We start from the raw sequence: 24,366 nt of genomic DNA, 5'->3' as shown, positions 1-24,366 counted from the left end.
GGACTTTGTTCTTAGTCATGTAAATGTTTGTTTTCATTTTATATAATTACCTATATAAATTACCTATATAAAAATTACATTTAAATCTAAGCTTACTAATATTAAATAAAAGTTAATGGGCAAATTTTGATAAATTCTCATACAAAGTTTGGCTTCAAACATTTTTCACCTGTTTCAGTTCACATCCTGGCTAGATCGTAATGTCATGGTTGGTCACATAAAATAGATACTTTCGTAATTCTTTCATGGCTGTCATAATGGTGAATTATGGATCCTGTTTCCAGAAGAATATGAAGAACAACCTTCAGGATTAGTACCAGATTCTGCTCCTCTCCTACCTGAAGGACCAAGAGAAGCAGAGGAAGGTTCAACACTACATAAGGTAATAATTTGAGAAGGAAGGATTCTGTAAGTAGTGGTGGAGTATGTCCTTTGTGTGCCAGGTGGACTGTATTAATTTTCAGTCCTTTTTGGAAAAAATTCTTATGTGTAGACCTCATTCCAGGCAAGCAGGTAGATTTTTCAGCAGATGTCTAATGTTTGTCTCGTGTGGAATCAGCTGTTCTGTCATGTGTCAATTAAATATTCTGCCTACTCTTGCACCATTGTAATGAGTGGCAAGTCTCCCATTGACTCCAAGGTTGACATCAGGTTTACATTTGCCTGATGTAAATAATGGTTGAAGAAACAACACGGATTTGTCAAAACCTGACATATTTTCAGGCACTTGACTCGTTCTTGGAGTATGCACTGCCTGCAGATTCTTCAAATTTTCTGCCATGAAATTTCCTTATCTATCAGGTTGCTTAGGAAAAAGCTGTGATGTTTTTCTCTCAAGAGTTTTCTAGTCCATTTAGTAATATGCTAATTAAAGATATACAATGTGATCATAAAGCCTTATTACCAGACCAGGAGATATGCTGCATCTAAACATGCTTACTTGTCAATAGATGTTTCTGTTTAAAAGCTGCTGATGGTTCTCTGATGTGAATGACTGAGCCCACCCTGTAGGTTGCTCAGGAGGGTAGGCTGTAGAGACTTCATAGTTTGGAGGAGCAAAGGAAAGAAAGGCTTTTGTCTTGACTATATCTGATACCTCTCCGCTCCCACCGTATACTTATATTGGGTTGTAATTGCATATGGCATTATGTTGTTGTTTAAATATCACATACTATATTGTATGCAGAAGCATTCCTGTTTCTGTGATTTTAGTTAGCGGTCAGAATACAGTATGTACAGAAGAACAAAGAAACAACAGCCAGTTTTTAGTCAAGGAAAAAAATAGGGTTTTGATTTTTATGTTATTTTTTTCAGATCTTTAGAGATACTGCGATGTGCAAAGCAGGCCAAATGACTCTCACTTCTCCAGACAAACAGAGATTAGAAACTTTGCATAGCTTATGTTCCCCTTCTGTGAAGTAAGACTGATGATTGTCATAAAACATGGGATACTTTGTAAGCAAAAAAAAGTAATAGAAATTAGTTCAATAACTGTTAGAATTTAAGACTTTTTTTATTCCAAAATGTTTGTATCTGCCTTAAGTGTGCTTTCCACAGCTATTCATTTAGTCACATGGTACTAACATAACTACTTTAAAGTGACTTTTGTTCAGATTTCTTTCAAATGACTTGACTTTTCCATGTACTTTTCTAAAATTGAATCTAATATTTTGCGTCTGATTTGCAAGACTCAAAACATATGCTGTGTTGCCTAGTTACGATTTTTTCTTTTTTCAGATGATTTATCTAATCTTGGCTGCATAATATATTTTACAATGTTCAAGGTTAAAACACTCAAAGCTACTTCTATTAACCTTTTTTGTGTAGCTTTTGTTTTTAATAGGTGAATAGAGATAGGTAGCATTTAATAAATTATTGAGTACAGATTACTCGGCAGTCTTGTTGAAGCCAGCTGTCTTGTTGAAGCCAACTGCTATAAATCGAATTACTAAGTGTTTTATTTCTAACTATACTTTAAAAATGGAATTAATCACTACACCGAGCAGTAATAATTAATCTGAAGTATCTTTTTACCTCTTTGTAGCTGAGAAACTCATAGCCAAACCATTGTCCAAGAAAGACAATGGTGCATTACTTCAAGATACTCCTGTAGAGGCAGACTGGAACAAATATAGGAAAAATTACAGCATTACTGGAAAGCATGAAGATTTCTTTCATCTGTTGTCTACATTGCTGGAGGCAAGGAAGGTATCCCAGAGGGAATATGTTGCTACACTCACCCAGTTTCACTCATACCCAGATTAGAAAAGTGAGAAGTGCTGAGATACTTACTGTCATTAAAGGCTTGATAATTTTTACCCACATCTTTTTTCTGTTTTAATCTAGTAGGAATCTAGTTGATTTACTGGATCAAAATACTTTTATGTGCACTAACTAATGTTACTAAAATTTACAACCAGTATTTACTACTCAACTTTGTGAGAAGTAATGTTTGATTAGTTTTGATTGCTTATATTTTCTCAAGTGTCTATGGTTGGCATATTTTTCTAACAATAGTTTTTTTATTACTAGTAGCATTTTTTTAGTAACACTCAGTTTTAGTAATATTTCATTGAAATATTCTTTACTTTGATTCTACTGGCACTTTGAACTAAATTGACTGCATATTTAATAATTAGTTGGAATTTTTTAGTAGTCTCTGTAGTACATACAGATATTCAAAAGGCATAATGAATAAAGTGTACAGTAACAGTCCAAAACCAAGCAAATATATTGCTTTTATCTTGCACATCATCCAAGGCCACTACAAAATCATAAAGAGTCCAGAGAAAAGTAATGATACATTTACAAGTCCTGGAAAAAATGGTATAAGAGGATATACTTGCAAGATTAAACTAGCAAAGAATGAGCTGTGAAGAGAGTGTATAAAACAGTACATGATGTAGAGAGGTGAATTGCATGCACTCTTTTTTCTTTTCTTTTTTTTTTTTCCCCTTCTGCTGTTAAACAAGATCAGGGAACATTAGGCTGGAATGGAACACAGCTAATATTGGTAGAAGGAAATTTATGTTTATGCCATGCTTAGTTAACCTGGTGAACCTGGCTGCTACAAGACACTATTAAACTTATGTGCTCAGGGATTAATTTTTTTAATAACACATTTTAGGCTGAGGTAATGGCTGAGATTCCAAAAGCATCTAAATGACTGGGAAACACAAATCTGGCTGATTTTTTTAAATTTCAAGTTACGTAAGCACCGTATAAATCACCAAGAAGATAGTGAGTTGAATCAAATGATGAATCAAATCTCTGTGTAAGACTTGCGATGCCTTGAAGTGTAACGGTTTTACAAAAGCTGCAGACTGCTGCATAGAAGAAACAAATTGTCATTCAGCTGTTTGTCATAATGAAGGAAAGTTCTACAGCACTTTGGCTTTGGGCAATACCAGATACTTCTGAGACAAAACTGCTAAGACGACCACTGAGGGGGCTGATCGGTTATGGCAGTTCCTGTGTTGCAGCAGTGACACAGCAGCTTTTCTTCCTATTCCTTTCATTTTTTTTCAGTATTAGGGCTGATGAAAGCAAATGCCAATTTCTTTTACATGGGAAATACGAAAAATCATTATTTTGTAATACCCTATGATTTTTTTTTGCTTTGACAGAAAATGAAGCATATTTTTTTTAAAAAATCCAAAAATATTTATCGAATAATTAATTAAGTTGTTGCTTAAGTTGTTACCACAAGCAGGAAAATATTACTGAATTTGTTGGTTGTATTTGGGTTTTGGCCACAAGCATGTTTTCCCAAATACTTAGTTATATCCAGGTCTGCTATATCTATTATTCTTTCTGGGTTTTTTGAGGAATACTTAAATATTCAGCTCTGTTAAGACTGCAAAAACACAGTTACTGTGAAAATCATCATAGCAGTTACTCGTGAGATTTTGCTACCATGTGAGACTACATAGGGCACTTAAAATGTAGAATACTACTATGGTTTTAATTGCTGAGAATACAGATAGTCTAATTAAAAATAGTTTTCCAACTGCAGATATTGTAAACGCATATCTAGCTAATCATCAGAATTTTATGATGAGTGAATAAAATGGAATCATTAACATTAGAAGAGGATGTAATACTCAAGATCCATTATTAATCTTTGCAAATAATTAAAAAAAGCTGTAGTTCAAAGAACCTGCTTTCAAAATGCTTTCTACCATCAGCTTTGCATTCATAACATACTAATTTTATGCAAACCTTGTTTTCCTGCCTTACGAGTTACTTAACTCCTGAGCCACAAAATTAGGTCATAATCATCTGTAATTACAACATACATCTAAACTGCCAATAGAAATTTCATGGAGTGAAGTTCTCACTACACTGATGAAGAATCCCAAAAAATAGATATGGACTTGTCATCTGGCTGCTCCAGTAGATGTGCTGTTTTCAGGTTCCTTAAGCTGAAGGCAGAAAAGACAGGAATTCAGATAGGGTTCTATTAGAAACCAGAATTTGGGGTTTGCAAAATTTCGGCAAATCAGAGACATTTCAAAGTCAATAGTGTGTCTCTTTTTTTTGGCCAGAAATGTTCTGCTGTCTATAAAATCTTGTCAATATGTTTTATAATTTACAGTGGCCTACCACTCACTATATAAAATGCATCTAATTGGATTCTGAATGTTAATTACTCAATTCTACATATGTGAAAATAGCGGGAAGTAGTAACAGACATAAACAAAACAGTAATTTAAAATGTCCATTGATAGTGTAAGAAAATATTCTTTCTAGTATATGTATCTTTGAAAAATGATGTTAAGGTGTAAAATAATGACCGTAAGTATGGAAAGAATAGGGTTATCTTCAAGAACTACATTATTATTGCACAATTTGAATAATCTACCCAGAGATCATAAAAACTTGATTCCATATGTATTTAAACAATGTTTGGGATTATCACTGTTCACATAAATAATTCATGTTCTCACTCTTCCCCTAGAGTAGGTTGTTGTCAGACTTTCTGAATAGTTAGCCTAGCGTGTCTGAAACTAACCTGCCAAGCAATTGATGCTTTTCCCCGGGCTTGAGATTTTTCTATGTGGGTGTTTCTGTGGGCTCAAAAATTATTTTTATTAGATCTAAAAATTTTAAAAGCATAGAAAACTTGCTCAAAAATACTTCCAAAAATACTAGCTAGAAATTTTTCTATTAGTTTCATCAAAAACTTTCATTTATAGTTGGTGCTGTTTCTATTTTCTCCTTTAATATGGTACCCTTCTTCAGGTTACTGGGGAACACTTCAGTGACTGATTATCTTTTAGGAAGAGGAGGGACTAGGAAGATGTGATAATGTTAATGAGGGAAACATTGAAGAATTAATAGAATGGAACTGTTGCGGTGAATAGAGCTGAAGACTTTCAACACGTCATGAAGTGTGTTCATTTTCAAGGTTTACAGAGGTTGCAGACCCACAAAAATGTGATACTCAATTGAATTAGAATGTATTATAGTGAAGTTTGTAATTCTGGGCTTCATTTGTGCCTAATATGATTACAGATCTTTCTTTCTAAAGGCATTGATACCTGGGCTGAAAGAAACTATGCTTTTCTAGAATCAGTCAGCAAAGCTGCTGTGTGGTCTTCCACATAAACTGTTGAATAGACATTATAAAATAGAGACGTCTTTGCAAATCCTACTTTTGAAATAGTAATTACTTTGATTGTTCTTGAAGAAATCCTTCTTCTGAAGGAAATGTTACTATGGTACCATATACAAGGAATAGACCATTTTCCTTAAACGTTACCCGATACTACCATAGTTCACCTTTTTACTTCTGTAGCTTCCTATTTTTAGATATTCTGTTTTCCCTTTAAAATGCAGTTTGTACTGTTCAAGTTGAATTACTCTCTCTTAAGTATGTGTGGTGCTACTTTATTTGTAAGCTGGTAGCTCTTTCTTTTTCAACTCCAAAACCACCTCTGTGGTTCCTAATGTGTTCTGTCTCAAAAAATGTCTATAGTATTATTTGAGTCACAGAAAGAAAAGGTATCTGGTTTATAAGCGAATAAATATATATATTGCGAAAAAAGAAAAGATAAAGTGACATCCATAGTCATTTGCTGTAAGTGACTGGTCTGTTTAAAGATAGGAAGAATCAGGCTGGGCCCCTGAACTGGTCAAGCAGAACCAAAAATACTATTGAGGGACACCTATTATTAAGATAGCTCTCAGGAGCAAGGTAACTTCTCTGTCCCCATTGTTTTCTTCTTGGGTCCTCATAGCCTCTTTCTGAACAGGATTGAACTATTTTTATGCAAATTTTAATGCAAAGCTGTAACCACAGATAAATTCCCAGAGGCCAAGACTTCAAGACTGAAGACAGCTGTTCTAAACCATAGTGCTTCAGTCTGAAGTATCTTGTCTCCACTCTTCCTCCTCTTTCTTTTGCTGTCCCTCAAATAGTCATCTAGTTGATTTGATTTCCGAGATGCACTATTTGTCAGTGTTGAGCCATGACTGCAGTTTTCATGCACCAGATTTCCTGCTGGTCTCTCCTAGCCCTGAACAGGCCCAGGATTTTGCAGTTTCGAAGACTAGACAAGGCAAAGTCCTCTCTGCCTGTGGCTCTGGCATTCATGGATGGAGGAGCTCGTGAGTGTTGGCTTAGTCCTAAACACTACAGTAGTTTAGCTGTTTTTTATGGGAAAGGTAGACATTCATGCCAATGCCTCTGTTGTATACAAAGCCACGGTTCTGCTAGATGCTTGCAGCTAAATTAATGTTAGATATAAGGGTTACAATATGGTGAATCTGATTTAGATAGGCTTGTTCTTTAAAAACACTAGAGAGGGGAAAAAAGCAATAATAAGTTAATTGTATTTTAAATAGCAAGGTCATGGCAAAAGAAATATATGTAATTCCACTAGCAAAGCTCCCTGCCAGTTGTTCATTTAATGGGGAAACGTGTGGAGGGGTACAGAATAGCAGGAAAGAAAATGATGCGTGTGGTGTGGTATCACAGCATTTCTCCCAAACTTGACTCGTTAGAACAGTTTTGACAGGAGGCATCAACATGGTTCTGGGGAGTTAAGTATATTGCTATAAATCTTTTATCCGTGGACAAACTTAATACTGAGTTTAACATCCTAGAGACTAGTCTGAAAAGACACAGAGACATGTTTGTTCTTGCCGTCTGTGATCCAACAAATCTTTAATTAGATCAAGTTTTGTAGAAATAGCTTCTCTGGGAGAGTTCCCTTGTGCAGAGTAGGCTACAGAGCAAGTGCATTTACTTCCATGTCTTTAATCACCTAAATAACATTGCCTGCACCACTCCATTCTGTCCATCTACCTCTTAGTCTATCAGAGTACCTCTGCAGACCATCAGTCTTAGAGACAATTCTGCACAGCCTAGAGGAAAGCACTACCAAAGATGTAGACTTGGGATGAGACTTTGTCCCTGGTATTTCCTTTAGATGCCTTCTGCTTCAGGTTTTGCTATGAATTGCATTCTGATACGTATGATTGTTTCCACAAGTTGCACAGGGATGGTTTAGTGCTTGACTTACTGCTGTGGATTCTACAGCAGGGGTCAAGAACTGAAATGCTTTTGTGTATTTAGCCTTTAGTTGTTTTACCTTGGTTGCTTCTTATGTGGCAACACTGAGACAATGTTAAGTATCAAAAAATTGAGGCCAAATGAGCTGTAAAGCAAGTAAATCTTCTAGAAAAGCAAAGTATATATTTTATTGCAATTTTTATGATAGTAAACAAAGCAAAAGAAACTTCAGAAAATCTAAGCTTCTACAGTTGATATGAACTGATGTTCTCCTCTCCTTCTGATGGGCTGTATCTTTCAAAGGATGGAGAATTAGAATATGGCAACAAAATTGAACACCGTTAGTGGCACTGTACAAAGGAGCTCATACTTTGTACTGTGTTCAGTATTTGTTCTTGTGAACAGAAAAGTTCAAGATATTCATAATAATTATCTGACATTAATTTTTTTCTTTAAAGCAGACAGCGCCCTAATAATTCTGTATTAATATTTAAGCTGTGCAATCTGGATTAATTTAATAGCTAACATTGTATCTGTTACAATGCTAGGTTTGCTGAATCTTAGTACAGACACAGTGACAATAGTGCAGAGCTGTTTGGAGCTTCCTGTGAGATCTGCCCATGCATGACAAGAGGTCGAGAGGTTTAGCAACAGGGAAAGAAGGGATCAACAGCCTCTTCAACCCCTCCATGCTCTAGAGTTCTGTGGCTTGCTCCTTACATTAGCATATCCTTGATGCATTCTCAGTGTCTAAGCGTTACCACTACCTCCTTAGCCACATACCTCCTGCCTGTTTCCCCAGGCTCCACTCACTCATTCACTGTGCTCCTCCTGCTGCTTCATCCCCTTGTTGCACCAGCTCCTGCACCACCTTCTTGCATCTGCCGCTGACCCTACTTGTTCCTTCAGTACTGCTACTGCTTACTCACATCACTGGGATGGGAAAAATAGTTCAAGGAGTGGGCTGAGGGACGCAAAGCTATGTGGGATAGGGAAGAGAAGGTAGTGGCAGTGAGATCTGCTTCAAAAAGATCTAGCATCTAGTTCTTGTCTCATTACATACTTGAAAGTTTGTAGGTAAGAAAGGTATCATACTTGAACTGTACTCTGGAGAATTGGGAGTCTGTCCCTACAGACCCTAGGAATTCTCATTAGTTGCTATGTCAGGTGAACACAGCTATTCCAAGATAGTCTGTAATAGTGTGCTTTACTTCCCTTGGTGTACCTATACTGAAATGCTGTGCTTGAATATATGAAGGCCTATGTGATGAGTAGTTTTTTAAAACTGATCATAAGAACCTTCAGTTAGGCAGCTTAATTTAGCAGGTACTTCAACCTTCCAACTGTACAACAAGGATAATTTTCTGTGTTTTGGTATCTGTAAGTATTAAAAAAAATTAGTCTGTTTTTTATAAGAGAAGTCAGTCTTCTATAGTGGCGCTTAAAGGAATTCTACCAAACTGTTTTGGAAAGGTCCATATTTGATTATAATATTAGTACAATATAACAGATTCTGTTATATTTACTCAAGGAGGGTAAAAGCCTAGTTCAACATCATTTACATAGGATTTTCAGAAAAAGATTCTATTTTGACTGCAAGCAAAGCGAATTCATGATTGTGTATGGCAAGGAACAGCAAGGTTATGAATGCTGAAGGAAGTATTAATTACTTAGTCATTCCCTTTATAGCACTCCCTTGTATTTTCATATCAGTGGCATTATATTTCCTTCTTTTGTGTTTACTTTTACCATTGACTTAGTCTCAAGTTTATTACTGTATTAACAAGGATTTTGTGTGTGAAGTAGAAGATTTTTCTTCCTAGCCCCACCAATGCTACATTATTATATTCTAATAGGCTGACTTTTGTTTAAACTAATCCAGCAATCTGTGTTATTTCAGCAGACTAATTCTAATGACTAATGTTTGAACGTGGTGATTGTGGGCAGTGTGCTTATATGAATTCAATAAGTCAATGGGAGCTTGATCCTGTTTCTTCTAAGTCAGCAGAAAAATAATATTGAACTAACAAAGTAAAACTAGGGAGCAGGACCAAGACAAAAAAGTTCAATTTCATTCAGCTACTAACATTGACTAGATGTTTTTTAATTAATTCCATTTAGAGTTTAAGAAGGTAATTACACTGTTCAAGGCCTAAAAGCGTTTGGGAGATAAGGGTTCTGGTTCCAATACAGTCTTCATTTGTGTGTGCCAAGACAATTTTCATCTGTGCCTCACTTTACCTTGAATTAAAATTGGACAATTGGACTTGACAGGGGAATGTTAAGTTTTATTCATTAGGGCTTTGAAATCTGTGATGGATAAGTTTAGTGTCTGAAAACAAAGTTTTTCCGTTCCATTTTAAAATACCAAAACTAATGCTTAAGTGATAAAAAGAACTGCTGTGAAGCAACCCTCTATTTTTTCTCTGTTTAAGTTAAATGTGGGGGAACCATGGTACACCTTGTCTGTGAGGTCACACAAAATGAAATAAGCAACTGGCAGACTAGAGGGTCAAGAACTAATTTTTTTCTTCCCTGTTGCTTCCAGAAAGCTCTTGTTGACTTTGTGGTTACTTTTTTAGATGCTGTATTGTTGTTAGGCACTCCAGAGCTGCTGAATGATACTCCATTCCTAATACTGCTTGTTTTTAACTGGGGTTTTAGAGACAGTAATGTCAGTAACTGGCTGTTTCCTGGAGCAATTCAGGCTGATAGCAGAACATTAAACATCTTATTTACACGCAGATAAGTACCTCTGTGCTTGGCAGAACTGGATGGGCTGATATTTTTAACACTAAGGATATTTGAGAAATTCAGAAACAATGTAGTAGGTTTTGCTTTAGGCTGGCTATGAATCTGAAATTCAACTAACAGTCTTAAAAAATCATAAACATGGGCCAAGTTTTGAGGGTTGAGTTAGTTTCAAGCCCATTCCTCTCCTTTACTCCCTGAAAAAATTGTATTTTTTGGAAAGTACCAGGCCTAATCTCTGCCTCCCTTCTCTGGCCTAGGGCTCCTGTATCCTGAAAGAGACTTTTTCTCCAGCTTTCCAAGGTCTTCATAGGAACCAGTTCCCACTCTCACAATGCCTGCCTGGATATAACTTCTGTTTTTCTTTCACGCATGCTGTACCAAACGGACACTTAAAGAACATAGCCATCCTGTTAACCTGAACTAGAGATCCGCAACAGTTTTTCACTGACAGCATTGTGATACTAGGTCTGAACCTACAGTGTGCTGCACTGCTTTCCACAGCTTTTCTCCTTGGTTGTGGTGCTCTGGAGGCCTGAAGTTCCTGGCTGGATGTGTAGTGTATGCCTGGTTCCAGAAGAGCAAATTTTGAGTGAGACATAAGGCCTACCAGTTGTGGTTGTGTTGGCTTCTGCCCTCCAGGAAAATGAAACTACATGGGTAGTTACCAGATATTTGTGAACAGCCTGGAAGAAGGCAGAGAAAATAATCTGTCCCTGAAGGCGGTAAACCTAGGAAGGGCACACACATTTCCTTATGGGAATTCTTGCAGTAAGTATGAGACTTGTTAGAATTAGAAGAGGTTTGTATATACAGGGAGCGAGTTGCATAGAGACCCACTAATTACATTGGAAATTAGAGAATTTACTTAAACTTTTCCAGGTTTGTTTGGTTCGTTGGTTTTAGCCGTGAATTATCAAGTAACCTGGAGTGATTTGAACTGCTTTTGACTGAAACTTTCAGGGTTAAAAAATAGACAGGTTTCTCTTGTTAAAGCTATGTAACAAGATGGCTTTTTATCATTCTCTCTTTACGCATGCAGTAGCAGAAATAACTTAATTCTTTACAGACCATGTGTATTTTAAGCTTACTTCAAGCAGATTAATAACCTCTTGTTTCTACACATACCTGAAAACTGTCTTTTATTTGCAAGTAGGTTTTTGGGTTTTTTTTAAAGCAGGGTACTGTTTCCTTGTTTGTAACCACATAGGAGTTAACATTTTATGGCTGATAGACATTCTTTTTCAAACGAGGTATATTCTCTCCTTATTCAGGAAGCTGGTGGGTTTTCTATGTACATGTGTTGGCCCTATTGTCTGTCGTCTTTTTACCTTCCTGCTTTTTTTTTTTTCTTTTACAGATGTCACCAGTCATCAGTAAGTCAGGGGACCTAAAATTTAGCTTGGAGCATGACACAGATAAAGACTCACCTGCAACACAGTAAGCAAGAAATACTTAAAACAATTTGCAGTTTTATTTCTACAACTGCTGTTAGAAAACTGTGAGAAATGTTGGAAGGGTTATTTTGTTTTAGCAAGCAAAACAAGAAGTTAGCTTTAGGATATTCATTCCAAAAGTGCTTCACACCTGAAATGTGAAAGAAATAACAGTTTGTATATATGTACACACATATGCATACACACACTCTCTCCCCCAAAAAGAGCAAGGACTATAATGTACATGAGAATCAAAACTCAGGGATATGGGATTGCCCTGTGGCATCCCTTAGCTATGTATTAGGCTTTATTACTACAAACTGCAAACTATTTTTGCACCTTCTAAAAATTAATTAATATAAACTGCAAAAGGTTGTCACATGCTGAGAAGATGCAAGCTACCATCTTTGATTGTGACACTTGCATTTTTTAAAAATCGTATGTATTCGTTGTGTGAAAGCTGTAAGCAGATAAGTTCTCAACATTTTGAACAAGAGCTTCCACAATATCTTCAGCTATTGCAACCATTTATACTTCAAAAAATACATCTGAAAATACTTCCTGTGTTTGCCATTACAAGTATCTGTTGTCTAAGCAAAGTTACTTCACTGATTGTTTTCCAGACTGGTCCCCTCCTGATATAAATAATCTGTGCATATACGGTGTAGATGCAGATACATAGCTAATCTTAACTTACCTTTAGATCTTAATTTTCTGTCTCCAGCTGTATCTAGATTTGAAAATAAATTGTGAGTGGAAAGTTTAACCCTCATGTATGATGAGGAATGGGCTGTATAACTACACATTGACAGAATTCAGCGTTGAATTTTGGGCATAACTATTCTGATAGGATGTACATTAAGGAAGGAAATGCCTTAGAGGCACAGTTACTGTGACAGTTGATACAGTCTGTTAGAAGCCAGTATCAAAAATTTGGTATGACTCAAGTCCATTGGTAGAACTACAGGAAACAATTATTTTGAGTGACCTTTCCAGGGCATGCACTGAAGAATGTGGGACCACAGATTTAAAATGTGGAATCACAAATGATTTAATAATATTCAAGAATTTTGAGTCATATCAAATGTGAAATACTCATTTTAATGGAAACTAAGGCTGTCCTGAGAAGAGGTCACACTGAAGTGTCGTGCTGAAGAAACAGAGCCCCAAAACCACTTTGGTTATGTTTCAAAAAGATGAGAGCAGACACCTACGTGCCTGAGTGACTGGAAAGTAACTCCTTCCTCCTGACCTATAGGGAGCAGGAGCATCATGGAGATGCCAGTCTGAAGTCATGCTTCATGTCATTGCTCTCCCATCTGGGCAAAGAGCCGTGTTGCAGGGCCTCATTCACAAGCTTTCAGGGTACCAAGCCATTTATGCCTGATCATTAGTGAAGGATGCCATGAGGTAGCGTTTGATGCTATACTTTGTCAGGGGAGAACTAATTTGAAAGGGAGGAAGACAGACATGTCGGTACTACACAGTGCTGTATTTTCTTTCCATGTACAGGACATTCTAAGCTTTATTACGTTTGCTGCATTTGTCCCCAGTGCTTGTGTTTTGTCTGACGTGGAGAGGGCAGTTTTCACTGCATGTTTTAAGATCAGAATGCAAATCTGAGTAATGTCTATTCCTGATGTAAAGCTTGAATGTGAAAGTATGTACTTTGCAAGCTCTTCCATAAACTAGAACATAATGAAATGTGGTTCACTTGTCTTTCTAATTATAGCAGTGACTGCCCATACCAAGTTTTTCTCAGAAGAGGCTATAAGTTCTTGCCTTATTTTGAGAGCTAGAAGAGGGAAGGATCTTCTGGCATTTCTGATGCCAGTAGTTTGAAAGACACTTCCATATTTCTGTTTATAGGCTATCTATATAGTACAGATTAGATAATAAAGCATCTCGGAAACAGGGCTGCATATTTTTTGTGAAAACTCTCACTTCTTTGTGCCTGAAACCATGACCTGCAGGGGCTGTGACAGAACTGTAGTTTTCTTGTTCGCTGCAGTTGATGTGTCTTGAAATAACCTTTAAAAATGACATGCATGCAAGTGTTGCGATCTTAACTGGAAAAGTTTTCTATTTTAGCATCTAAAAGCAGTATCAACATGACTCGAGGTCCACTCCAGTCTGTACTTAAATAGTTGCTCCACCTAAAACATTCTGTTGCCTTCCTGTTTTCTGTGAAAATACACTTAATATCCATGTCACATGCTAGTATATAATAGGAATTATGCAGTAAATAAACTTCGTAAGAATCAAGTGAGATGTGGTTGCTAAGTATGCACTTGCACTAAGGAGAAGTGAAACTATTAGCACCTGCACAACTCACTATACCTTTCTTTGAGCCTCTGAATGAATGTTTGCTGTTTTGCCTATTAGAACAGTATTCATTATGGCCACAATACGTGCTGTAAAAGAAAGTGAATGGCAAGCCCTTATCACATGTCTATCTTTCAGACTTTCTGGATGGAAAATACAGTTTTGCAATAGGAAAACAAATTTTATCCAAGGTGGTAGCAGATTTTTATCTTAGCCAAGCAGTTAACCTATCTTCTGCAGACTAGAAGAAAGAGAGAAATGTCCATATAATAGATGCTAAGTGAACTAAGGTTTTTATCTAAGTATCTCAAAGATTTGATACATCATCGCATCTGATGTTCAAATAATAAAAAGATGAAAACTACTTCTCAAAATTTGAGTAGCTTTATACTGCAAATCTGCATAGTAGCCTCACCCTTCAAATATTAATGATTAGATACTATTTGTCAGTACAGACATTATCTCCTAAGATACATTCCCGTTGTACAGTTTTGTTGAGCTACACTAGGTAGTGCTCTCTGCATAAATTTACAAGTGATTACGCATCAGACCCAGCTGAACACTCAGTTTGGTAGATTGGTGCTTATGTTACTGATTAATTACGATTTTGTACCCCGCTTTCCTCATGCAGCAGTACTTCTCAAATTGTTCCAGGAATCCTAACACAGAGGGTCTTAAACTCCAGAATGTTTTCCTTCAGGATGTTTCAGTATTAGAGCTGCAGCAATTCATGTATTCATGAGTACACAATTTAGCTTAAAAAAAATTCAAACTACAGGCAGATAGTCACCACTCCATTAGCAAGGCTGGTGTGTAAACATTTTCATCTATAAAACATGATTACATTAGGACAGTATCACCAACAGTAGTGTTCTTGCAGCACCCTTTTTGGGGAAACTTCACACATCTCATTACATTCTTTAGTCTTGATTCATCCACTTGCGTATCTGTTTCAGCAGCATTCAACGTAACAGTTCTGGTCACAAACCAAGACCTCTTTGTCCTAGACACAATACAAATTTTGAGCAAAGACAGTACCTGTCCTTGAAAGGTTACAGTCAAAGTATTACTACATATTTATAGTTAAATAAAGTTACAACTTCTGTCAAGAGTGGGAATTCATGGTAGAAGTGGTGTAACATCTGCACAATCCCTGGCATCACCTGCAAGACCAGTCTGATTTCCTTGTTAAAGGCACTAGCTGGGAAAGACACAGAAGCTTAACTGATGCTTCTGGCATTGTATGAAGTCTGATAAGCATGAATAGACTTTAGAGTGATTTCTGATTCTAGAAATCTGTCATAGTTCAGGTAAATTAAAATGGAAAAACTAATCTTAGGCACTTTGCCTGCCTGTCTTATTCTTGTTGAATAAATAAACCAGGAATCTCTCTTTAATTGCAAGTATTTTGGTGTTTGAGCTTAGGAAAGAAAAAAAAAAACGTGCAATGGCTTTTATGAGGGGAGGAGACTGGTAATTTGTATTTTCTAATTACATCTGTTGACTATTGATCAAGACTAGCTGATTTTTAAGATCATGAGCAGTTCTTTTCAAAGCAATGCTATGATGTGTTGAAAAGCAGACTAGTGGAGTGGTCTCATATTTTGTCTTCATGTTTTTTCTGTCTTTGTTCTGCTGTGGAACGGTAGTTTTTGTAGCTGTTTCAGCATTGTGCTCAAGGGGGACAGGCAGACAATTGCTCTAACACATCAGCTGTGGATGGAAAAAGCTCTAAATTTGGGCTAACTTTGTGTTTCTATCGCTCTTTTTATATCCACCTTCCTCTAGAGGTGCAAAGAAAAAGAAGAAAAGGATGCAGAAGAACGAGATAGAAAATCAGCACAACTTAATGGGTCTCGATACTCCTGTATCATCAGTTACAGCTAATGGTGTTGAAAATGAACCTACAGCCCATGGGGTGGAATTGAAGAAGAAGAAGAAGAAGAAGGCAGTGAGAGGCTCAAACTTGGATGGAAATGGAAAGACAAATATTGCCTTTGAGCCTGAATGCTATGACGTATAGTCATAATTTAATTCTAAGTACTGGTGTGATATTTGCTATACACGTTGAAGGTTGCAACTATGATCTCACTTCTAGGATTAACAAGAAACAAAGCAGTTAAAATACTCAAATATGCAAAATGGCACTAGTTGTGACTTAGCAACGGTTTAAACCTGTTTTGGAAGACTTTTGCCCTGGGTTCCATGAAATCAACAGAACTTGAATGTTCAGATCCTCATGGGACCAGTAAAATCTGAAACCGACTTTAATATTTCATGAGAACCCCACCGACAAATACAATGTTAACCTATTTAATATCTGATTACACCTTAACTTAGGCTAAGCAGGCATTTCTGTAGACTGTAGATCAATCCATTGGGACCGGAGAATAGAGTGAAAAAGTGTGATCTAGAGCAAAACAAGCCCAACCACTACCTAAGTTACTAAATTAGCTTTTTAAAATGTGTTGTAAGTAAAATAGAGGAGTGTTCAGAACGGTAAAATACCAAAGGAATGCTGACATTACAGTGTACCTGAAAACATAAGCTTGTTAAAAATATGTTCCTGACATCAAATACTCACTTGGACTGCATTTTGCAGCTCTGAAGCGAATTGTTGAGTACTAACGCAACTACACTGTCTTCAGTGGGACTACTCATGCTTACCAATGTAAATAAGTGTTGCAAATTCCAGGCAGTTACATTTTTCAAATGAGGTTTTCTGCACATAATAAAGGTGCGTGGCAGTGTTGTCAGAGTTCCTGGCTGCTTTGGCAGCAGTCTTGCCAAATATACTTTCTTTTGTCTGGATGAAATATGTCATATCCAACTGTGCTGTTTGTTTTATTTGTAGTCCTTATTCACTCGTAAGTGTCATCAATCTATTTTTTTACTGGAGTATTATGTTGTGAACTTTTACCAATGACTTCACTAATTATCTACAGCGCTAAATAATTTATGTTTTATATTAAAGGAAACACTTTCTATCAGTTAGTGTTGGTATTTTTTCTGGCTGATGATGTCCAGTTTATTTTTACTCTGCTAGGAAATTCTTCCTCCTCCCCCTCTGAAGCAATAAATAACATAAAATTAGAAAGCCCTTATTTAGTAGACAGGGCACTTGATTCCATTAAAAAAAGAAGTGAGAATAACAGTGTTGGGCGCTGATGTGTGAAATGCACCCAGATGCAGAGGACTAGTTGCTATATATTGTAATATCTTCCCTGCACATGTTTTAAAGCCAGAAAAATCTGTAAACTTGTTTCTTTTGCGTAAAGCATGGCAACAAATACTCTTTTTCGGCCACACTGGTGGTAGTTCTTTGCTAACAGTGCTAGCTTTGCTTTGCCTAAAGCATGTGTATGGAGTTCTCCCCTAAATGGGACTGTGTATGTGTACTAGAAACTTACTAATGTCTCTTTCCCCAGTCCGAGGTGGTGTAAAATTATCTTAGTCCTGGGACTGCCTGATTCTAGCGAGGCTCCTAGCCTCTTATCTCTCGGCTTTTGCAACATATTCCAACTCATCATTCTGTGTGACGTGGGATTTAAAGATTGTATAAAAGAGAAAAATCTCAACATCTTACGTTTCTTAAAATGTCCTCGGTCACATTTAAAATAAGGGCAGAGCGTGACATCAGGCTCCACGTCAGGGAGAGCTGAGCAGTAGCCAAGATCTGGGAGCTCATTGGAAAGCATTGTAAAATGTTAATTTGGCATTGTGGACACTGAAGACAGAAATAACACTTCAGATAAACACCACGGAGAGATGGTAGTTCTAATCAAAGGCACAGCACCTCCTTTCATGCTTGCGAACTAGGGCTCCAATTATGTTCACTGCTCTGAAGCTGAATAGAGCCGCTTTGCCACACTTTCCAAATCGAGAGGAGAGGCAGCAGTAGTGTCTTCCAAGGCACAGTTCCAAATAACAATTAAGCAGAAGGGATCAGATAAGAGCCAAACATGAAAATGCAGGGAGCTGAAAATAAACTTTTCATAATGTTTTCTTGTAATTGCAATAGCTTTTGTTTTGGTTTTGTGTTTTTTTTCCTCCCTACCACATGGTTGGTTAGAGACTTCTGTTGCTTTATACCATGTCACTGTGGCACTAGAGTTTTCTGCATTCATTTAACAGAAAATGAACAAAAAGATCTGAAATTTAAAAAAAAGTCTAAGTGATCCTTCGGTGTTAAAATTAGAACCTGCAGACGAAAATCTCTTCACAAATTATTAACGTGGCATAATAGCAAAGGCAGTTTTTACCTTTTATTCAGAAATATGGCCGATACATTCATTTTAAGAAAAACTGCTTTTCTCTTCAGTGTTAGTAGATTCTTTATTCTTCAGACATTGCTGTTGGGATTTTAAACTTACAAAAAAGGATAAAACTTTTAAACAGTTTGGATTAAGGTAATGGTTTAAAAAGAAAAAAGTTTTTAAATGAAACTTTATATAATGCCTCTTGTTTCTGTGTTAATGCAACCTACATATTTTTAAAAATCACTTTAAAATGAATATTGTGTACGTTTTCTGAAAATTATCCAAGTATTTAAAGGACTTAAATTTCAGTGGAAGAAAAGACTTCCAGAAGGATTCTGATTGCCTACCGAAAATTTTCCTCCTTTTTTTTTTTAGTTGAAGACCTGCATTAAGTATCCTAAAACATGAGTGCCCTGCAAAATTGCTCCCTGAGGCATGAATTAAAATACAAGAGTTATAAAAGTCTATTTGAAGAGTTTTTAGAGGGTGATACAAGTTCATTGCTGGAACAAAGCAGATAAAACCTTGTTTAAAAAAGGGTAAATATTAGATATTTATAACTGCCTGGTGATAACAGCATAGTCGGTCTTTCATTGTTGTGGTGTTTTTAGGTTTTGTGTGTGTGGTTACAACATACAGTTCCCATTACATTTTTATGATATGGCCGAGACGCCAAGAACAATGCATAAATCGGCAAAATAGAACAGAATGGATGGCACGTTTTTCCTGTGTTTCCCAATAGCCATCAGATTGCACTTAGTTTTTTCCTTAAAATAATTTGAGGAACAGACATCATAAAACACAGTAAGTGTATTTGTAGCATCACTTAATTCAGAAGGCAGTAGGGGACGGATCACAGTCAAACAAGGGCTAATGAGAACACAGAGGAACATGACAACTGAAAGTCTCTGTTGACTAGTGAACTAAATCGGCCGGCTGGACCCGACTGTCTGATGGAGAATTGAATGTCAGGATCATTTAGGGTTAACAATGGCCCATTACAAGCAAAAGCAGACAGCTCTGAAAAATAGCCGGCATGGTAGCCGTTCTGCAGGGACCGTGGATACAAACTTGATAATGAGGCACTTCATTCACTGCATCCTTCTGCTCTAATTGCTAAGGTGAATAGGAAATACTTCATTTAAGGCGGGAACAGACTAAAGCAAAAACACTTGTTTGGTAAACACAAAGGGTGGTGGGGTTTTTTAATGATCCTTTTCTAGCACATATGAAATTAGTATGTATGCAGTGCAGCCTGTTTTATGGATGTGGAAATTGGGAGGGGATAGAAGTATTTTCTGAATAGCGGAGGGAGGCTAGAAAGGTTCACGTTCAGGTTTGTACTGTGGGGTTTTTCCCTTAGCATTCTGTCCAATGACTGTCCAGAATGTTTTGGACAAATTAATTTATGGATGTACACCTGCAATTGTAAAAACATACTGTGTTAGTTCAAGGAGTTTTATTGCTTGGAGTATAAAATATGTGCATTAGGAACAAAACTGCTGCATGTAAGGAATAGAAACGAGAGGAGGTCTGAGAGAGGGAAATAAGCAACTTGAGAAGAAAACTGCTGTCTGGGGGAGACTTGCAAGAATGTGGCAATTAGAAATTGGAACTTAAGAAGAAGGAACAGAAGATGGTGAGAAGGCGTGTTATAGCAGAGCTTTGGTGGCTTCAGTCATGTTCTTTAGACTTTAGAGATTAAGATATTTAACCATTTCACTTTTTAATACATTTAAGTTTTGTGCCATTTACAGGGGCTTTTTGGATGAACTCCTAGAGCCCATGAGGAATATTCTCCTGTGGTCTCTCCAGTAACTTGGTACTGTCCTAACTCTGAGCTGCAGCCTGGAAAGGTCCGTATCATCCATGGCTCGCAGTGCTGTTGGGATGGATGAAGCTTTGGTTCCCTAATTTCTGGCACAGGTCTTCAGAGGGCACCTTTATAGTTGTTGTCTGTTGCAATACGCACCTCTGCCTTGATTCAGTCTGCTCCAGCCTCTTCATTCGGCGCAAAACAGCTAGGGCAGAGATAAGAATTTCACACCAAGCATCGAGCTGCTGTTTTGAACATTAACTATCATATGATCCTTTTCTTACACGTAGATGCGTTCTACTCACAGTGGTTTTGGCAAGTTTTGTCCTTTGTTCAGTCTGTTGTATGCCGGTCGCTTGCCACCTTCCCCTTCAGAAGGGTCTGTTTTCCAGCAGCGACATGTATACGTAGAGTCCCGGTCCTGCAAACTGCTCGGAGTAGATGGACCCCTATACTCAAAGCTCCAGCAAAGTCAGCAAGGATTAGGCTTTCAGCAGCAACATCACGGCTGTAGTTTATACGTCAGTGTACACTAACTTTAAAGACTGGAAAAATATTTTCTAGCTTGCACTCATAAATGAAAACGATAGCGCTCTGTTTCATCTAAAACTCCAGCCACCTGATTTTTTGTGAGAACTTTGTCAGGCCCAATGAATTTGCACTGTGTTTGGCTGTGGCAAGCAGGTTTACAAGTCCTGTCTGATGCTCAAATGCAAATACTCGGCAGAAACGGCAGATGCCACTTTTAGCGGAAAAATGTTTCCACACCGGTAAAGCGATATCAGTAAAATCTATGCTCTGAGCAGACATCAAATTTTTGTTGCACTTATATCGCCTGCACAGGCAGGGAGTATAATAAACTAGTGTGTAGCAGCTGTAAATTTTCTGAGGATTTATCTAACCACAAATACATCGAAATGGGGAAATAGGGCTATATTAAACTGTGCAAGATGCTGCTGGAACTCAGCCATTTCTGCAACATCCTGTAATTAATTTATTATGACAGGTCTGGCAAACTGAAACACCCAATACACTTGCGACAGACTGTTATGATATAGCTGCTTGAAAACTCTGTAGTCACATAAAATTCAGGTATAGCTGGAACGAAGAAAAAAAAAAAATGAAAAAAGACAGCCCAATATTATCATTATTTCTCTGAATCTAGAAATTTTTCCCAGACTCACGTTCACCAACATCATGGAGCGTCCATGGCAAAGTCAGTGCAGGCAGAGGTACTAGCTGGAAAGGAAATTGCTGCAGAATATATTGGCTTAGATCCTACTCTTCTGGGAGTCAGAAGGAGAGTTAATGAAGTTCTGTGGACATGTTCAACTGAGGAACCTCTTTTCACATGTTTTGTGAGTCAGTGCAGGCCCTAGCCATGTGTTTTGGTGATGAAATTAGTAAGTTGAGCTGAGACACTCCGTGCCGGTTCAACTTTCTTCTTGATCAGTCCGTATTTTTGCCTCTCTGCTCATGTTAAAGACACTCGGTTTTGTTTAATAATAGTGAGAGAGTTCCAGTGAAATTGTCTGTGAGTTGAAAAGAGAATTAGTACAAATTTCTCACAAATCAATTTTTTAATGTCTCTTACTGCTTAGTTCTTACAAAGGTCACTAGAGTAGGTCCTCCCTGCGTTCGACTACTTATCCTAAATTCATTGCCTCAGCTCTCAGTTAAAATGAAGAAATACTGAATTTCTTTTTCTGGGGATACCTTCAGTCTTGAATACCCTGCTATTAATCCACAGCTAAATATAGCCAATTCAGCACTGCACAGCCATATAATTTGAAGAAAAATCCTCTCTCCCTCCCAAATTTTGATAAGTAGAATAGGTTGTTTTGCTTCCTTGCTTGTACTGTGTGTTTTAATGTACACAAGTTAAGCCTTTGCGTATCCATTGCTGCAGGTGAGCAGTGCAGGGTAAATACAAGTAGTTATCATCACCAAGCGTTACTCACTTGGCAGTGTTTTTTTATTATGGACTGTAATTGTTCCCTTAGTTCCACTTTGACATTTTTATTTTGCCATTGCATCATCAGCCATTTTTTTCCAGTGTATGTCATCAGGATTTTGACACCTTTGTATAGACACTGTACAAAACAACTTAGTTTTATGCTCCGCATTAATTTTAGCGCTTAATGGGGATGTACAGTCATGGGTGTAGTAGTGACATCAGCCCCAGGCTCATTAAAATAAATGCTATCTAAAGCCAAGCTCTAGCAGCCTGCATAAGCCTATAATAAGCTTATATGGGGGTGGTTAATCCCCATTGTGATTTGATATAATGTCATAATGAGAAAGTGACATCAGGGAAAGGGCAGAAGGGGCAGTAAATGCGCTCTGCGGTGTGGCCGAGGGCTCCTGCCATCCCTCCTGCTTAACCAACAGCATGACCGGAGCTGGTCGGGTCATGAGGGCGACTAAAATGGCTTTTCTGTTAACTGAGGCAGAATGCTGCAGCGCAATAAGTATCTTGGGGCGGCTTTCCTCGGTGATGCGGCATGGACGTGCGCAGACAGACAGAAGGTGTGGAGCAACACGTGGCCCTCCGCTGGCTTGCTGCCCAACGAAGGGCACAGCCTTGCAGGTCCTATTGACCGAAGGAAACATCCTGGAATCAGGACTCCCGATTTAGACCCCAAAGCTCCTAATTTGTTGCCTGCATCCAAGGTTTGGATGAGAACCAGGGGGGCTGCCCCGGGGGCAGGTCAGTAGGCAGCAGGGCACGCACACTCCTCAGAGAGGGGGCACCCGGGGCATGCTCCTCAGAGGGGGGGCTGCAGGTTGGAGCTGGGCAGGGCCAGGGCTTGGGCTTCCTGCTCCCTGGGGACGGGCTCCAGTCACCGAGTCGGCACAGGGAAGTAGGGTGGAAGCTCTAGACGGTGCTTTTTGCCACATGCTTGTGTAGCTTGTGGTAGCTACAGCTGCTTTTTTCTTGCTGTTCTTTCAGTCAGGGCTAAGTTTTCTTTCTGAAAGTGGAAAAAGCCCTCAATGGCAGCTCGTTGAGTTCAGCATCTCTGGCATTTTGCCCTTTATACTCTTTGGCAACAAAATAGTGTAAGTTTTCGGGTCATGTTTGGAAACCTGGGCACCTGGCTCTTGCTGAGCATCGCTTGAGACAGTGGTTTTGGTATTGGGTTCATAGGCCAAGGGGTGCAGTCTTGGCTGCCTCCATTTAGGTCCCTGAGTAGCCTGAATTCATACTGAGAAAAGATGTCTGGTAATTCCCAGGTTCTGGTTGTTGGTCAGGTTCTGTGTGGAAGGACAGAGACCCGTGTAGACGTGGTCTAAGGTACAATTTCCTGACTGGTTTGTGCTATCATCTAGCAACAGCTTGATTCAGTTTGCTTCATCAGGAGAGCTAACTTTTTTGACAATGCTTAGCTTGGCTGGCATTTTTTCATGCCAGTGAAACAGGAGGCAATGCAGGACTAGTAATGCTGACAGTCAGATCATACCACTACCAAAGAAGATTTCTCCTGGGCCATGAAAAACTGGGAGGTTTGGAGAAGAAAGCTGTAAGACTCAAATCCCTTTCAGCCTAAGCGATAAGTGCGCTTAGACTGGGCCTGCCACCAAAGACGATAAACCTAACATTTAGCTCAGGTTGCTTATTCTAGGACCAAGTTTTGTATGGAGAGGAAAGAGTGACTAGTTCAGCACATTGGGGTTGGCAGACTGGTCAAACACTGTCAAGGTTCAGTCTTTTTGTAGGCTGAGGTTGCTTCACTGAGTCATTTGAACTCCGCCAGTTTCCCACGCTAAGAGCAGCACTTGTAACATCTGTGAATGTTTTGGGGTATCTTTTTTTTTCTGGTTTTGTTCCTTTTTTGAATGTGTGGTAATACATATTGGAAACTTATCTCTGTATCATTGAAGAAACCTGTTCCTAATTCGTTTGAACTGTTGGTATCTTTTTCTGGAACATAGATGTCTTTTCCTAGAGCTAGAAGCAGCTAAGTTGAGATAGATACCTGCTTTCTTAGGACCTGACAATGGACTGACACAGCTTCCAAATTTGAAGACACAGGTATTTGTGCCTGAAACTGTAGCTGAACGGTGGTTAACCTCACTTGCAGAGTTCCTTTGTGACTTGCAGTTTCTTGGCAGGGTCAGGTTGAATCCTGCGAGTTGAGTAAGAGTTTAGTGAGAAAGAAAAAGAGACAAAGAGAATTTGCTTGTCATCTGAACGTGCGCAAAACCAGTGGAGAAGTGCTTAAGCGGCACACTGGTAGTCTCTTCGCTGCACGGTGCAGC

The 24,366-nt window shown here is 38.2% G+C and overlaps 1 protein-coding gene across 1 annotated transcript in view; it reads left to right on the top strand.

Annotated features, from left to right (window-relative positions):
• AHI1 (Abelson helper integration site 1) overlaps positions 1-17,021 on the top strand; it is a 103,242-nt gene extending 86,221 nt beyond the window's left edge. The window contains exons 24-26 of the mRNA XM_076333662.1: positions 285-382; positions 11,631-11,710; positions 15,820-17,021. Of these exons, the coding sequence (XP_076189777.1) occupies positions 285-382; positions 11,631-11,710; positions 15,820-16,054 (413 nt within the window). The 3' untranslated portion in view covers positions 16,055-17,021. The remainder of the gene's footprint in view (positions 1-284; positions 383-11,630; positions 11,711-15,819) is intronic.
• Positions 17,022-24,366: the final 7,345 nt, after the last annotated feature.

Source organism: Aptenodytes patagonicus, chromosome 3 (genome assembly GCF_965638725.1).
Source record: "Aptenodytes patagonicus chromosome 3, bAptPat1.pri.cur, whole genome shotgun sequence".
NCBI classification, from domain to species: domain Eukaryota; kingdom Metazoa; phylum Chordata; class Aves; order Sphenisciformes; family Spheniscidae; genus Aptenodytes; species Aptenodytes patagonicus.
The sequence above is the reverse complement of the archived record's forward strand: the minus strand, read 5'-3'. Positions and strand labels throughout refer to the sequence as shown.